This window comes from Vigna unguiculata, chromosome 1, assembly GCF_004118075.2.
Source record: "Vigna unguiculata cultivar IT97K-499-35 chromosome 1, ASM411807v1, whole genome shotgun sequence".
In the NCBI taxonomy this organism is placed as follows: domain Eukaryota; kingdom Viridiplantae; phylum Streptophyta; class Magnoliopsida; order Fabales; family Fabaceae; genus Vigna; species Vigna unguiculata.
In genome coordinates, this window is record NC_040279.1 from 357,165 (window position 1) to 373,930 (window position 16,766).

A 16,766-nucleotide genomic window follows, 5' to 3' on the forward strand; every position below is an offset into this window, starting at 1 on the left:
CTTTAATTTTTATGAATATTCTTTTAAATTCAATTAACTAACAATCATAAAAAAAAATATCTACAAGAAAATTAAAAAAATAAATTACTTTTATTTTATTTTTTTAATTTTTTTTTGTAATTTACAATATATTAAATTAGTAAATAACACCATAGCAATAATAATGATTGAAATTAAATCTTTGTAAAACTAAACATGATTCAATAACAAATTACAAATAATAAAAATACATTAAAATATAAAACAATAATAACTATTAAAATTTAACTTTTATAAAGTTAAACATAATTCAATAAATATTAAAAATTCTACATAGATTTTATTACAATCAAATTCATAATAAATGCTCAAAATTTAAAATATTCTGCATAGATTTCATGACAATCAAATTCATAATAAATGTTCAACGTAATAATAACTGTTGCATGTGACGTCAATTATCTAGTGGCAAAGATTATGTGAACTAGGTTAGAATTGAATTATGGCGTTTAGATGATTATACTCTTAAATAAAGAGTTGCATCCTGACTATTGACTATAGTTTTTGATATAATGATAAGTGTTTAATTCTAACAATTGTGTATTTAGAACCAAGATCACGGAGGAAATCTTAATATGTAATCCAAATATTAAAATTAAATAAAATTATAATAATTATTTAAATTAAAAGTAAATCTATTATATAATACCGTAATAAAAAACATATGTGTAATGAAAATATTGAAATTAAATAGTTATTGAAAAAAAAAAAATCAACTATATAAAACTATAATAAAAAAGTAGTTAATTTTAATTTTAATATTGAAATAAATAAAATAAAAGTACAAGTAACAAAAATAACTTTTATTATATTAAACTGTAACAAAAATATATCTATAATAATAATAATAATTTTGAAATTAAATATAACTGTAATAATTATTAAAATTAAAAATATATTTACTATATCAAATTATAATAAACATAATTAATTGAATTTTTAATATTAAAATTGATCTATGAGAATAACTTACTTAGTCTGTGTATGTCCACGGCGTAAGTTAGCCTTCAATGTCTAGCCAAGCCCACACGCAGTTCCTCGAAAAATGGCTAACCATTTGCTCCGGCACAACCACCACGGCCACCGCCAATTCCACCGCTAAAACCACCGCACGAGCCATCGTCCAAGCATGGACCACTCTCCGCGACTCTCTTCAATCCCCTTCAGCCTTAGATCCCCAACAATTGCACCAAAGCCTTCAAACCCTAATCAATTCCCAGTCCTCTCTCCACGTGGCAGAACCCCAAGCCAAGCTCCTCCTCACCCTTCTGCAATCCCCCACCTCACGCCGCTCCTTTCCCCTCCTCCTCACACTCCTTTACGTCTGGGTTCGAAAATCCCCCAACCCCAATCCCACAATCGTTGATTCCGCACTCACAATTCTCTCTTCGAATGTCTCCGATGATGCCATCTTCCCTGAAAGTCTTCTCCTTTTGGGCGCTTTCTCCTCCTCGCACACCGTTTCTGAGAAAACCAAGACTCTTTGTTTGGACATGATGGTGAAACTGTTAGTGGGGTTGAACAAGGGTAAACTGTTTTCTGAAATGCCGCGTGTTCTTGCTGGAATTGGTTACGCTTTGTCGTCTTCAGTCACTGTTTACTGTGTGGAGATGTTGGGTTTGCTGTTTAGGATTTGGGGGAAAGGACAGGGCTGTGTTACTCATGGACTCATGGTTCTTTATATGTTTGATTGGGTTGTGGAGAATTTGATTGGTTTTGGGTATTCGGATAAGATGGGTGTTTTGGTTCGAGAAGGTTTCGGGAGGTTTGAGGAGGAACATGCTTCGTTTGCGGTTTTCATGGCCGCGGTTGGAGTGTTGCGGGCTCTGGAGAGACGAGGAGTGGGAGCTGACCTTGTTTCTGGAATGGGGTGAAGGATTGTGTGGTCGGTAGGATTGAAGGTTTGGTTAGTGATTTGGTTTCGAGGAGGTTGAGGTTTGGTTATAGTGGTGATAATGAGGACGATGTTGAGGAAGACAGGTGTTTGCTTCGGTGTGCGTCGTTAGGATTGACTCGGACTGTAGCATTTTCGCTACATTCGTCTTTGTTTGTTTGTCTTGCTTTAGCGTTGTTAACTGAGATATTTCCATTGCCACGTTTGTATCAATCGGTGTCTGAGAAGTCGCGTGAGTCTAGTGGTGTGGAGCTTAAGGAGATCAGAGAACATTTGAATGGTGTACTATTCAAGGAAGCAGGAGCTGTGACTGGGGTGTTATGCAGTCAGTATTCTTTAGCTGATGAAGAAAGTAAGAATGTGGTTGAGAATCTTATGTGGGAATACTGCCTGGATGTCTACTCTGGACACAGGCAATTGACCGTGATGCTTAAGGGTGAGAAAGATGAGTTGCTTGAAGGTTTGGAAAAAATTGCAGAATCTGCTTTCCTTATGGTTGTGGTGTTTGCTTTGGCTGTGACAAAACACAAGCTGAACTCCAGTTTTTCTCAAGAAATACAGATGGATGTCTCGTTGAAGATACTAGTTTCATTTTCTTGCATGGAGTATTTTCGCCACGTCCGCTTGCCAGAGTATTTGGAGACCATTCGCAAGGTGGTTGCAGGTGTTAAGAATGAACATGCTTGTACTTCTTTTGTGAATTCCATGCCCTCTTATGCTGACTTGACAGACAGTCCAGGTTTGCATTTTTTAATGTGAATTGCTGTTATATTTATTTATTTATTTTATTGTCTTGCATTTATTTTGTAAGACTCTACATATCTTCTAGACCAGAAAACCAATTACATATGGTCAAAGAATGAAGTGCAAACGGCCCGCGTTTTGTTTTGCCTACGAGTCATTCCAACTTTCGTTGAATGTTTGCCCAGTCTCGTGTTTAGAAACGTCGTAGCGCCAATTATGTTCTTGTATCCTATATGAAATAAGTATATATTTGGTTTTTACACAAAATGGTTACAGCCAAATTTTCTCTCTACAGCATTTTTATGATCTATTTTGAACACTAGATTAGCTTGTTTCACCCATGCATTCAATAGTATTTTGGGGTCCCTTGTTGTATTATCATGCACAGAAAGTTGTCTTCCTTATTCAAGGATATTAGATATATGGAGCACCCAAATGATAAAGTAGCTCGAGCCTCTCATTCTGTGTTCATGACATTTATGACTATGGGGAGGGATTCTGAAAAGAATGATGAAGCGAATGACGAAGCTTCATTGAAGGAGCAGCTTGTTTTCCATTACATGCAGAGATCCTTATTGGTACTATATTATGCTAAAAAATTCTCAATCCTAAATCTGAGAATGATAATTTGGAATTCATTTTATGTTATTGTGTTATGTGAACAAAATAGGGATATCCTGGTGTTACTCCTTTTGAGGGTATGGCTTCTGGAGTTGTAGGAATGGTCCAACATCTTCCTGCTGGAAGCCCTGCCATCTTTTATTGCATTCATAGTCTCGTTGAAAAAGCCAACAAACTCTGTTCTGAAGTCTTCACTTATGAGGCTGATGCGTGGAAGAAGTGGCAAGGAGAGCCAGAACCAAGCAAGAAATTAATGGACTTGCTTTTACGCTTAGTTTTCCTCGTTGATATACATGTAAGTGGTTAACTAATCATGTGACTTTGCCACATTATTTGAAGTTAAGCCATGTGTTTTTTTTTATCAGCAAAGTTAAGCCATATAGATCTTGCAGAATAAAAAATGATACGTGTTTTTAAGTTGGGGGACCCATTATAGAGTTATCCATTAGGTACTTAAAATTGTTGTTTTGGAAATTGTGTCATTCCACATGCATTAAATATTGCCTTTAGACTTGATCATGTAAACATTTTTTGCTGCATTTTAGGTCTTGTCCGACTTGATGAAGCTGTTGGCACAGCTGATCACCAAGTTACCACGTGATGCACAGAACATTGTTTTAAATGAGTTATATTCACAAGTGGCTGATTCTGATGATGTTGTCCGCAAGCCCACACTGGTTTCATGGCTTCAGTCATTATCTTACCTTTGCACAAAGGCCACAGATCAAAATGCAACCAACCGAAAAAGTGAAAGTGGAGATAGTCTAACTTTGGCCAGTATTGCAGATCCATCAAACAGCGGAAGAATAACTGCACGACTCTAAGTAACAGATTCAGGTTTCTGTCTCTTTTTTTGTGGCACTACATGTTTTCTATGTTATTTTGTTTCCAATAGCTCTTAGTTATGTAGATCTCACCAATAGGTCTTGATACTGCATGCCTTAAATTTTGATTCAGTTTTTCACATCACATCACTTCCTGCATTTACCATTTCTCATATACAGTTCGCCATGTTTTGCTTGAGCCTATCAATTTGTTCAGAAAAGGTAATTTGAGGGTGGTAATAGTTTCTTAGAGCATTAAAAATAATTCATCCCTAAATAACTTGTTATGGGTGATTGATTGAATAAGTTTAAAAATTATGCAATACTTTAATGGGGTAGTAAGAAATTGAAATCCCACCTAAATAGGTGGAATTTTAGAAAGCCTCTGGTTTCTCTATCCACATTTCATCTCGTGCATTAGTTTGGGCGTATCTACCTGCACAGCTTTTCATCCTCAACCTCCGTAGCTTCCCAACTGAACCATTACTTTTCAACTTTTACAGAACCTCCTGATAGCAACTAATCTTGCTTACTAGAGTTCCTAGATTCCAATTTGTTTCAATTCTCCATTTTTTCCCTTTCTCTACTCGTGTGCTGATTCATTGTTACAAACTTTTGTTCTTTCCCATTTAAAATTGCTTCAATGATGTTTGGACCTTCTGGTGTCCTAGTTTTTCCTGTGATTTCAATGTCAGACCTTTACTTTATGTCCTTCAATGTGTTATGACTTTATGATTGTTTGAGCTTCAACAGATACTGCAAGAACCAGAACCAGATGCTTGTTTGATCGGCCTTCAAAGACCTGGGTCTAGGCAAGGAAAGGGACTGTTCACTGTTATAATCAATATTTAATGGTTGCCAAGGAAGAAAAAGGCCAGACACAAATCAAGATGTGAGCTAAATTAAAAGTCTGGTTTGTTTGCTGCCTTTGTCTCAATTTTCCTTCCGTGCTTTTGTTGAAAATAACTGCGTACTTGGGTACAGTTTTTTTTTTAGAGGAAAAAAATATAAATTTGAGGCATTTATTACTAACAAAACATCTAAATTAACTACTTTTCTTGATTATGATGAATTATAATTGAATCTTACAAATAGGAATGGATGGAGTAACACATATTTCATTCCTAAACCTGAGATAGTTTCAAAATAACACAAGCTTGTGATCAATTAGTGAAGTATTTGGACATAGGTGGCTGTTAAAAATGTGTAGTAAGCTCTAATTTAGGAATAATTAAATAAATAAACATCAGCATTTTGCCTTTTCGTGCAGGTTTCCGTAGCGATTAAGAAGATTTTGAATGCTACTGGTGCAAAGTCTAAACTATGAAAGCTGAAAGTGAGTACTCGTAGAAGTAGCTCCTGCGAAGCCTGATTGACTACTCCCAAAAGTGAAGCGAGACTTATAATCCTTCCCCGTGCTATGGCCATAGAGTGCCACTAAAGGACATGGTTGTAGCTGTGTGGTTATCTTGTTTACCTCTGGTAAACCTGAATGGATAATCAGATAATATCCTGGCTGATTTTTTCGATAAAAACAGTTCATTTCACCTCTTCCGGAAGAGTGTTTTGTGGCGACATTGATTTAAAATGGATGTTGTGCAGCGATTGTACTGTAGCCTCTGCTGTAGATGCTGCTGAATACTCTTTGATGTGTGTTAATAATACTGATTCAAAATGACTTTTGTTTTGTCCAATTTTGGTCTGATGTCTCTGCAGATCTGGAAATTCTGTATCCCACATACTCTGTATGTAGTACTTCCGTTTATGTGGATCATGGGTGTGTATAGAGTAATGCTAGGACAGTATTTGTACAAAATTTCATCACAGTTTGAAGTTTATATGGTTTTAGTACACGATGAACAAAGGAATAGCTTCTATTCCGGATTTTCAAAGTATAAGTTTATTTTACATTAAACAAACCTGCAAGTCCAATCAGAAGTTACAATTGAATTGCATATTGTCCATCATCATCAATTTAAACTCAAGTGATTTTGTTATCATAAGCATGGTATGACAGAAGTAAACCCTTATGAGCACCAAGTTGATCATTTAATTATTATTTTTGCATAAAAATGGTCATTTCTATGCTACATAATCATTAGTTTAAATTAGATTGTAAGTAATTCATGATTAATCCTAATAGGCTTGATTTGACATGGGTATTTGATAAAGAGAACAGAAATAGAAGAAGTAAATAGAGAAGTAGGGCGATAAAAAAATCACATTTGCACTTTCTTCAGGCGGAACGGTTATATTATAAAAGTTAAGTTATATCATATTATATTCTTTTCTTTTAAAAAAGTGTGCAAAATAATATTCTCCAATTTTAAGTATTTCATAATTTGAAAACAATTTTAATTCTCACAACTACATTTGAAAACTTCGTATAGTTCTTTTGAGCGTAAGTGTTCTCATGCGGGAGAGTTTATTATAGTAATGCAATGCAACGACACAGATAACATAATTCTATCTATTTTGACATTTTTCACATATTTGCAATGCATGAGAAAAGATGGTGGACCTCACACATGTACAGAAAACAAACCAGTCACATCAACTTCAATTCTTCTATCCAATTCCTCGCCAAAACTAAAACATGGATAATTTATAGAACCACATAAATCACTTTCTTCTATATTGTATCAACTTCGATGTCAAACTCACCATCCATTTTCTTTTATTTGCATGGTTATAGGAAATGTGTTTATGCATTTTAATCTATAATAGTGTTTTTAATCCTTCGAAAATTTTAAAATTTAATCTCCAAAATTCTAAAACCAACCATTTCCCTTCACTTATTTTAAAAAGAAACAAAAACTAATCAAGAATAACACTTTTTTGAATCCTGCTCTCTATTATTAATCACGTTTTATCCCTTTAGAACACCTTGGTAACTCAAGCTTCTGACATATCACAGTATGTCTGCATGAGGAATGTCAACAAGGCATTTTAATGAAAGGCTCCGAATAACACAACCAGAAAATTTAAAGTGCAAACAAAGCTAAGAGGCAATAGTTTTTCTTCATCAAGTTGTAGATGAAAATATAAGACATAACATTTCTGAAATAAGACATATATAACATAATCTTACATAGTTAACAACACCACTTAGCACACTGATAACACACACCAGCAAAATCAATCACAGAACAAATGAGTTCATAGAAAATCAGAAACTTGGTTCAAAGGGAACTGGTTTGACATGTAGTGCCACTTTTATGGAGGTAACAAGCCCATATGTCTCAGTCACATCTATGTCTTGTGAAGAAGGGAGCTTCCAATTGAACCAATAAAGAAGGTTGGCCAGTGTATACTCAACAACAACAAGTCCAAAGCTCATTCCTGGGCATGCCCTTCTCCCAAAACCAAATGGAATGAATTGGCCTTTCAATGGAACATGCTTATCACCATGTCTCTCTGGAATGAATTCTTCAGGTCTTTCCCAAACTTCAGGGTCCCTCTGAATCCCCCATGCATTCATATATACCAGTGTTTTTGCAGGAATATCATATCCCCTGAGTTTTAATGCACATGATGTCTCTCTTGGAGCCAAGAGTGGAGCAGCTGGATGTAACCTCAGTTTCTTTCACTACACATTTCAAGTACTCCATTTCGTTTATGTCATTTTCTTCTACTTTTGATTTATTCCCTACAACTTTTCTCACCTCTTCCTGAGCTTTCTTCAGCTTCATTGGATTTCTCATCAGCTCTGCCATAGCCCACTCTAGTGTTGATGCAGTTGTGTCACTTCCTGCTACAAACATATCCTGAAATTGTAAAAGTAGTTTTAGTAATAAATAATTCCGAACTCCACCTTTTGCTTGAGATACAAAAATTCCATTTGGTCTAAATTTACAGGATGTTATGTTTTGATATCTCACGAAGTTTATCTATAGATTAGTCCTTGAAAGTGTTAACTATAGGATAGTAAGTGTTTGAGAAAAACAATAAAAAGAAGGCAATAGAATAGAAAAGGAGGAAAACCAGTAGAATCGATTTGATGTCGTTATTGGTGAGCTCAGAATCAGGCATGGCATTCTTCTGATGTTGGATGAGGATATCCACAAAGCCCTTCTCGGTGGAGCAGTGATCAGCTTCACTCTGAACCTTCTTATGCTCCTCAATTAGCTCATCTAATAAGGTATCAAATGCTTCAAAAATGGCTTTGAATTCTTGAATTTTGCCAGTTAGAAAATCAACCCAACTCAGCAAGGGAAAGAGATCCCCCACAGTGTGAACTGCAAGTTGAATCATCAACCTCCTTGCAAGCTCTTTGACCCTGTTGTTACTGTACTTCTGTCCAAGAGCACATTTACAAATGATGTTGTCTGATGCTTCAAGAAGCAACTCACTTAGATTCACAGAGGATGCATCTCTCAAGCTTGCTTCACCTATCTTTTTGACCAAATCTGCAACCTCTTGTTCCCTGATGAGGCCAAATGAGTGCACCCTTTTGGCACTCAGAAGTTCAAGGGAACATATTTTTCTTTTCAGTTTCCAGCTTTCTCCATAGGATGAAAAACCAATGTCATTACCTCCGTACAGTATATACCTTGCTGCTGCGATTTTGGGTCGGTTTGAGAAGGCTAAGTCCTGAGTTTGCATGATTTCCCTCACCAAATCTGCTGATGAAATCACCAAAGTCTGAGTCTGCCCCAGCTGCAACCACATGAGAGAACCATGCTTTTGTGAAAGGGAACTGAAAGAACGATACGGCAATGTGCCTATCTGATGAAGATTGCCAATGATTGGTAACTTTGTTGGTGATGGAGGCAGATTGAAACTGGCTTTGTTTTTTGATCTTCTTGTTAGCTTCAACACAGCAATGGAAAGAAGAAAAAAGAGAAAATATGGATAAGAAGTAGAAGAAAGAAAAGCTATGGTATGAGGCCATTCTATAGAAGCCATTGTTTATATCCACCCACACTCATCTACCACTCACACCAGACATACATATATATAGGCATATCCACCTTACTCATGTTCATTATCCATCTTAGTACGATATATATACAGTGTTTTGAGTGTTCTGTTTGGTATGAGATAATGTGATTGAAGATTTTTTGTATGAATGTATTTTACATAGTGATGTGGGCTCAACTATGACAGAAGTCGAACTCCTAGTGCAATTTTTGTTTAAGCACATTTTTCACAGACATGGGATAGTGCAATTTGCTACGTTGAGACGTGATAAGAGCCACAAGCAGCGATAGTGGTCGAAAGAGTGGCTCGTGTTTGTCATTCCCAATCAATAATTTGCGTCTAAAACTCATGTGAAACTTGACCATGCAAATTATGTAACTATATATGCTCCACTCTTTGGTTTTCATTGCTTTTCTCCACCTTAATCTTCTGCTCAAATATTTCATCATACAATTTCTTAAACTTCACGTGTTACTTAATTTTGGCAATCAATAATGAGTGGAAGAAGATGAAGAAGAAGAAGAAACTAATGATCTAAATCCCACTTGGTTGGTGCTGACAAGAGATGATGATAATCATTACAACACATTCATGTGTCACTTTCTTTCAGAAAGATAACAGTTCCATTGTGCTTCACTTAAATTCTGATTTATGAATAAAACAACAACAAATGCATTATATTGAGTTTAACAACTTAATACGATTATATGTTATTAAGTAGTCTTTGGTGTCTATTAAAGCATTAACCTTTAGTCAGTTTTTAGTAGTGTTGAAGCAAAAAATTAGTATTTAGAATTTAGAAATGGAAAATCTTTTGGATTAAGAGATTTAAAAAGAATTTATATCACAAAATCATAAAATGGGAGAGGAATTACATCAAATACAAAGGACTGTTCTACAATTAATGTTAATAACATCAATACGATAACGATAGTAAAAAAAAATCATCTTATTTAACCGTGATAATGTTTGTTATTATTGAGGAATAGTTAAGTAAATATAACTTTTTCTTCTTTTAAATAAATGAAATAAAATTAAAACTCAATACTGATGTCAAATCTAGTGGTTGGAAATAAAAGTAGTAAAATAGACCAATAAACAGAAAATAAAAACTTATAAAATAGATGAAGTTAGGAAAAAAAAGAAGAAGAATAGCTTAAATTGAACAGGTCCAAGTGTATGTCTCTAAATACTAAGTTTAAAAATAAAAGATTTAAAATACGAAGAAAATGTAGTTTTGTAAAGTTAACTTGTTTGTAACATGTTATATTCCATGTTTTTTAAAAAAGAAAGATGGCCAACTAGTTTGTGAAGCTATTGAAGCAACTAGACGGTGAAGTGGATCCCGCAAGCCGACAATATTCCTCTTAAAGTTTAATGATTGGATTGAAATTTTTAATCTATCTTGTTATATATATATATATATATATATTGTTTATCTTAAGATAATAGTCTAATAAAAAATGTATAAAAGTAATAACAATAGTTTATCTTAGAAAAGTTTTAACTTTAATCAACTCTATACTTATTACACCATTTCGTATTTCTCTACTAGAAAGAAAATTCAATTCACCCACATAAATGTCAAATAAAGTATATTTTATTCGAAATCTACAAATTCAATGAATGTTATCTGAAATCATTATTTTCATACAATAATGAAAAATGTATGTACTAAACTTTAGAACTATAATATTCATCAGCTTCTATGGCAATGACGTCTTATTTTGTTGTTTTCCCATCTACTTGCAATTCTCTTTAAATGTCAACTCCTACCAGTAATCCCAAGATATTTACATAATAATATATCAAAATGATGAAAACAAAAAATAAAAAAATTAAATAAAGAAATATTTATACCCAAGAATAAGAATACATAATAAAAAACTATAAATATTAACTTACCTACTAATAATCAATGTCAAATCCAATGGAAGTCAATACCGATAAAGGTGTGTATTCTGGTTTGATTCTGGAACAACTTAATATCAAACAAAGTATCTTTTGTACTGAATTGGAAATTAATCTTATAAGGTGGTGTGTAGTTTGGTATATATCCACTATTTTTAGCAACACTGGAATTTTGGATTGCATAAACATGACCTTTAGATATTTCATTCTAAAATTTGTAAATTAGAGTATGTCTAATGGACACATGTATTTTACCTCCTTGCAAAAACTCGATATAAATAACATGTTTAAAATATAAAGAGTTTTCAATAAAAAAGTTAGAAAAAATTAAACGCAATATTACCTTTTGTCTTCAATAACCAACAATGATATTCCAATTCTCCTTCTCTAGGGTAACTTCACTCATGTTCTGGCTTTGCTTTTAAACTTCACAGAGAGACATATTGAACGCACAACAATGATATACAAATTCAAAAGTCCACAAATGAGTTAATATTTGTGACCTCATACATATTTATAGATATATAAATACAAATAAATAATAATGTAAATAACTTTATTGTCATCTTCAAGTAGTGAAAGCCTTAAAGCTTCAACCTTTATTGTGTTCTTCAAATATTTCATTCATCTCCCAGAAAGCATGCATTCATTCATCAAAGAAAAAAAAACATAAAAAGTATCCAAATCTTATAGAAAAGAAAAGATTTGCCAGACTGAAAAACTTACGTGCCTTTATTGTCGTCTTCAAAGAGTGAGAGTGAATCACCTTGTCAAAAGATGAAAAGCTTGTGAGAAAATAATGTAGAGTATTGTGGTTGACGGACGTGTTGGGGTTGACAGAGAGTGGGAGGAAGAGAGTATGAAGAAGATGAAATTGTTAGAGAATGATACAATGCTAGGTTTAGGTCGAAAGATGGAAGGATGACTTTAGGTCATTAAAGTTAAACTTTTTCTTTTGAATTATTTTTTTAAGATGCAAAATTCTGAGTGAATGAGACATATGTGTTTTTACTAATTGTAGAAAGAAAAATTTGAATTGAAGTGGTTCAGAAATAATATTTTATTCAAAAAGTTTCCCTTTGTTAGTTCTCAATTGTATATAGTATTAGATATTAGTGTTTGACTCAATTAAGTTTCAATTTTGTTTAAAATCACACAATATTGGTTCTTCCATGAAATTGGTGTGTTAATGTCATTTGGTTTGGTGGCTGTCACATATAAATATCTTGAACTTTTTAAAATTATTTTTTTTAATTATTTGAATTTTTATTTTTGAATAGTGTATTGTTCTTCAACCAACAAACCCTATGTTTCTTCTTTAATTAAACAAACTCAAGGTTCTCCTCTACTCTCATCACTTCACTTCTTCTTCCTCCAATTTCTCTCTTCCTTCCCCCTCTCCAATTTCACTTTTCATTCACTCACCATCACAATTGAAACTTCCAATCTCCTACTCGCGATACGCTCATGAATCTGAAGCTTGCAGTCGTCTAATTAGTGTATGAACAAACTCAACTATGTGGGTTGCATGACACGTCTTATCAGTGTATGGACATACTCGTCTAATGTATTTTTAGACTCATCTCTAATCAATGTATGGAATTATACATAATGTTTTTTACTAATCAATATATGGACATACTTGTCTAATGTGTGTTCTTAGACCCCTCTAATGTTTTTTTTTTCCATGCTCCTCTAATCAGTGTATGAACAAGCTCGTCTAATGTGTATTGCAAGATTCATCTAATTAGTGAATGGACAAATTTGTCTAATTTGTATTAATAGACTTTCCTCATTTGCATGTGGAATGACTTGTCTAATGTATATAGACAGTGTCTTCTAATCAATATATAAATAAGTTGCGAAATGTGTATTGCTAGACTTATAATCAATACATCGAAAAAATCGTCTAATACATCTGATGTGTATTACTTGACTCATCTAATTAATACATCGATAAACTCTTCTAATATATATCGCTAGACTTGTTTAATCAGTATATGAATACACTTATATAATGTGTATTGCTAGACTCGTTTAATCAGTGTATATTCACTCTCGTTTGATGTGTATTGCAAGGCTTATCTAATGTATATTACTAGAATCCTCTAATTTGTGTATGTACAAACTTATCTAATGTATATTGCTAGACTTGTCTAATTGGTGTATAGACATACTTGTCTAGTGTTTGTTGCTAGAGTTGTTTAATTAGTGTATGAATAAAGTCATCTAATCAATGTATGTGCATACTCATTTAATGTATATTCCAAAACTCGTCTAATTAGAGAATGAACATACGCATCTAATGTGTATTAATAAACGAACAAACTTGTGCAATATATATTGTCAAACTTGTCTTATGAGTGTATGGATAAACATGTCTAGTGTTTATTGCTCTGGACTCGTCTAATTAGTGTATAGACAGACTCGTCTAATGGGTATTCTTACAATCATATGATCAATGTGTGAAATCATTTGTCTAATGTTTTATTGTTGTACTTATTTAGTGATTATATGATGGGACTCATCTAATGTGTATTGTTAAACTTGTCTAATTAGTGCATCAACTATCTTGTTTAAGGTTTTTTATTATATTCGTCTAATCAACGTATTTTAGACTCACCCAATCAATGTATAGAATGACTCATGTAATATTTTTTGTTATGCTCATTTAATTAAAGTATAGACAAACTCATCTAATGTGTGTTACTAGACTTATCTAATATGTGTTACTAGACTTATCTAATGTTTTCTGCTATATTTGTGTAGTAAATATTGTTAAATTTGTCTAATCAATAATATATATTTCTATACTCATCTAACTTACAAATAGTTTAGTGATATACTTTAAAACAATTAGTTTGTCAGTTTTAATTTTTCTCTACATTTTCATGTTGAAAATAGTAAAAATGAATTCAAATAACATAAAACACATTTATAATATTAAGAAGTATGATTTTTTTTTATCACAAATGTATAATTTAAACCTATAAATGAACTATTAAGTCCAATGTTTTAAGATTTTGTTAAAAATATAATTATTTAAAACCTTATACTAAATTTCTATGTACATATGATTAATGTTCACTTGTTACATGCTCAGAACCGTACGAGGCAGCAAGCTCACAAACATACAAGAAAAGTGAAGTAAATAGGCTTCATTTGAGATGGGTGTTTGATAAAGAGAATGGAAATAAAAGGAGAAGTAAATAGAGAAAAAAAAATAAGGAAAAAAAAGTAGGGCGAAATTGAGATTGATTGAAGAAAAATAGAAAAATAAAAAAAAGCTGTTTATTATGCATATCTCGATTTCCCTGTACATCAACCATAATGATTTACCTAATCTCTTGTACAAATAAATATATTAAAATACTTGTTTAACTATCAATTTTGCTGGTAAATTCAAAAAATCACTGCTGTTCTAAGCTGCAATTTTACAGTTCAAAAAATCCTGTCTTAAAAATCATGTTTCAAAAATTTCAGAAAGTTTGTTCCAAAAATTTTAGAAAATTTTGTTTCCAAACAAGTAACCCAAAAGTCAATTTTAGAAAAAGTAAAATAAATATTTTTAAAAAAAATTACGGCACTTACAGGAGGAAAACCCTAATTTTTTAGTCAAAAACCCACCAAATAAACTAACAGTTAACGTTTTAGAAGCGGATGAATAATAACACACAATATCTCTGGTGTTAAGAGATAAAACTAAAAAGATTCTCCTTGATTTCTAAATTAAAGAGTTCCAATAAACACACATATTTGCACTTTGTCACAGTACCAAGTTAGCAACAGTACCAAGCTTCTTACATCATTAAAAAAAATGAAAAAATCACACATATAGAAGAACATAATTTGTTACATAGTTTTAGGATTGTGTTAACGTAGAAAAGTGGTGAACCTAAAAGCCTTTCTTCATGCACAACTCTCTTTTCCAATATCAGATGCATTGCATGCTATGTTCCAACTTCTCATTTTTCTTATACCATTTTCACAATATTCATGTATCAATTCTCCTACTTCTCTTCTGCATCAACAAAATACACGTTTCCAAACTTACTTTCGTGATACGTAACTTCGCTGCATTATACAACTGTTTCGGTACACCCAATAAGTCTCACATCACTTAAGAATTGAGGTCAAGCGAAATTTAAATATTTCTATCTTTTTTCATCCTCTGAGATGTCTTTTAAACATAAAATCGTGATGGAGCTCAAACGCTCCAAAGCAGACAATATTTCAAGAATAATCCTGATTGACCTTTCAAGAAGATTATAAATATTATAAAAAAAGTTTGAAAAGTAATATTCATCCAATTTTAAGTTTTTCATAATTTGAAAACACTTTTAATTCGCAACAACTATATTTGAAAACTACGTATATATAGTACTTTTTATCCATTTGTTGGATGTTTGTCAACCACTTTTTACTTAAATAATTGCTTATATTTAATTGAAGTGTGTACATTGTTTTACAAAACTTGACTAGAAGGTTTACTTAACAATTTTTTGCGGAGATTTGAAGGGTTGTTTTATTTTATGTAAATTGAAACCATAAAATATATATGAAAAAGAAGTTTTGACCAAATTGCCCTAAAATTTAGAAAGTTTTGGCTGCATTTACTCTTCCCATTATTCTCTAACACCACCTCAAATATTGGTTGAAATTAATTAAAAATCATAATTTTTGATAAATTCTATAAATTAACTTTATTTCCTTGTTAGCCACTAATATTGGATAAGTGACCAATAGATCATTAAAATAGGTGTGTGAAATACTTACTAAAACTACAACATTTTTTTTATTGGGTTAAATATATTTTTGATCTCTTAACTTTAAGTAAATTTTGAAATTAGTCTATTTCGAAACTTTGGACCAATTTAGTCATTGATCTTTCGAAATACGTAGATTTAGTCATTTTAATCAAATTTTGATAAGTTTATTGAGATTTTATACGCATGTCAGGATTGTATTTAAGTTGTTTATACGATTTGACACATGGTTACTTTAATGTTAAGTCAAATACTATTATGAAATGTGCTTGAAATATCAAATAAACTTGATAAAATTTGATTAAAATGACAAAATCCTTGCATCTCGAGAGATGAAAGACTAAATTGGTCCAAAATTTTGAAATTGACTAATTCCAAAATTCACTCAAAATCAAGGGACCAAAAACATATTTAACATTTTTTTATTAAACACAAACACATTTGGTTGATCACATTTTGGTTTATTTGCCTTTATTTTCATTTCATGTCCCACAATTTTAAAATAGATCTAATCCCACCAAAATTTTATTGAAGTAAATAACTTTAAATGGTGGAAAGAGGATATTCAAAGTCTTGGTCCAAAAGGATAGGAAGAAGAAGATAGGGTTTGGAAGATACCAAGTAAAGTACAATTACATATTAAATCAAAAACACAAAAGCAAGAAATGAGATAAAACATGCAACTTTTTTATTATTATTATTATTATGCTAATTAAACCAAACCCTAATTTGAATCCACAATTCGGCGCCGTTTGCTTAGCGCAATCGGAGGTCCATTTTGGTGTAACCCTAAAAATGGCGCCATTCACGCCTCTTCTTTTGATGTAAATTTTGAGAAAAAGAGAATGTCAAGTTAAGAATGAAGCAATGAGAGGAATATTAGGGACTTTGTTGTTTTAATTTTGTGTGATTGAATCAACTTTTTCAAACTGTTTCCCCAAAAGAGGTTTTTTTAGGTGCTCCAATTTGAAGAATGATGGAGCACGAGCTAATCACGTGAGGAACATAATGAGAGGATTAGGTCATGTGTGCTTTGAAACTTTC

General features: G+C 32.4%; 1 protein-coding gene and 1 pseudogene across 1 annotated transcript; one reads left to right on the forward strand and one right to left on the reverse strand.

Annotated features, from left to right (window-relative positions):
- Positions 1-1,010: 1,010 nt before the first annotated feature.
- LOC114173837 lies at positions 1,011-5,975 on the forward strand. Its single transcript, XM_028058486.1, is given in 8 exon segments — positions 1,011-1,910; positions 1,913-2,672; positions 2,763-2,901; positions 3,096-3,255; positions 3,348-3,593; positions 3,844-4,135; positions 4,876-5,035; positions 5,393-5,975. Coding segments are annotated over 6 exon segments (2,445 nt in total). The 5' UTR covers positions 1,011-1,049; the 3' UTR covers positions 4,123-4,135; positions 4,876-5,035; positions 5,393-5,975.
- Positions 5,976-7,206: 1,231 nt separating this feature from the next.
- Positions 7,207-9,183, reverse strand: LOC114180980 (annotated as a pseudogene).
- Positions 9,184-16,766: the final 7,583 nt, after the last annotated feature.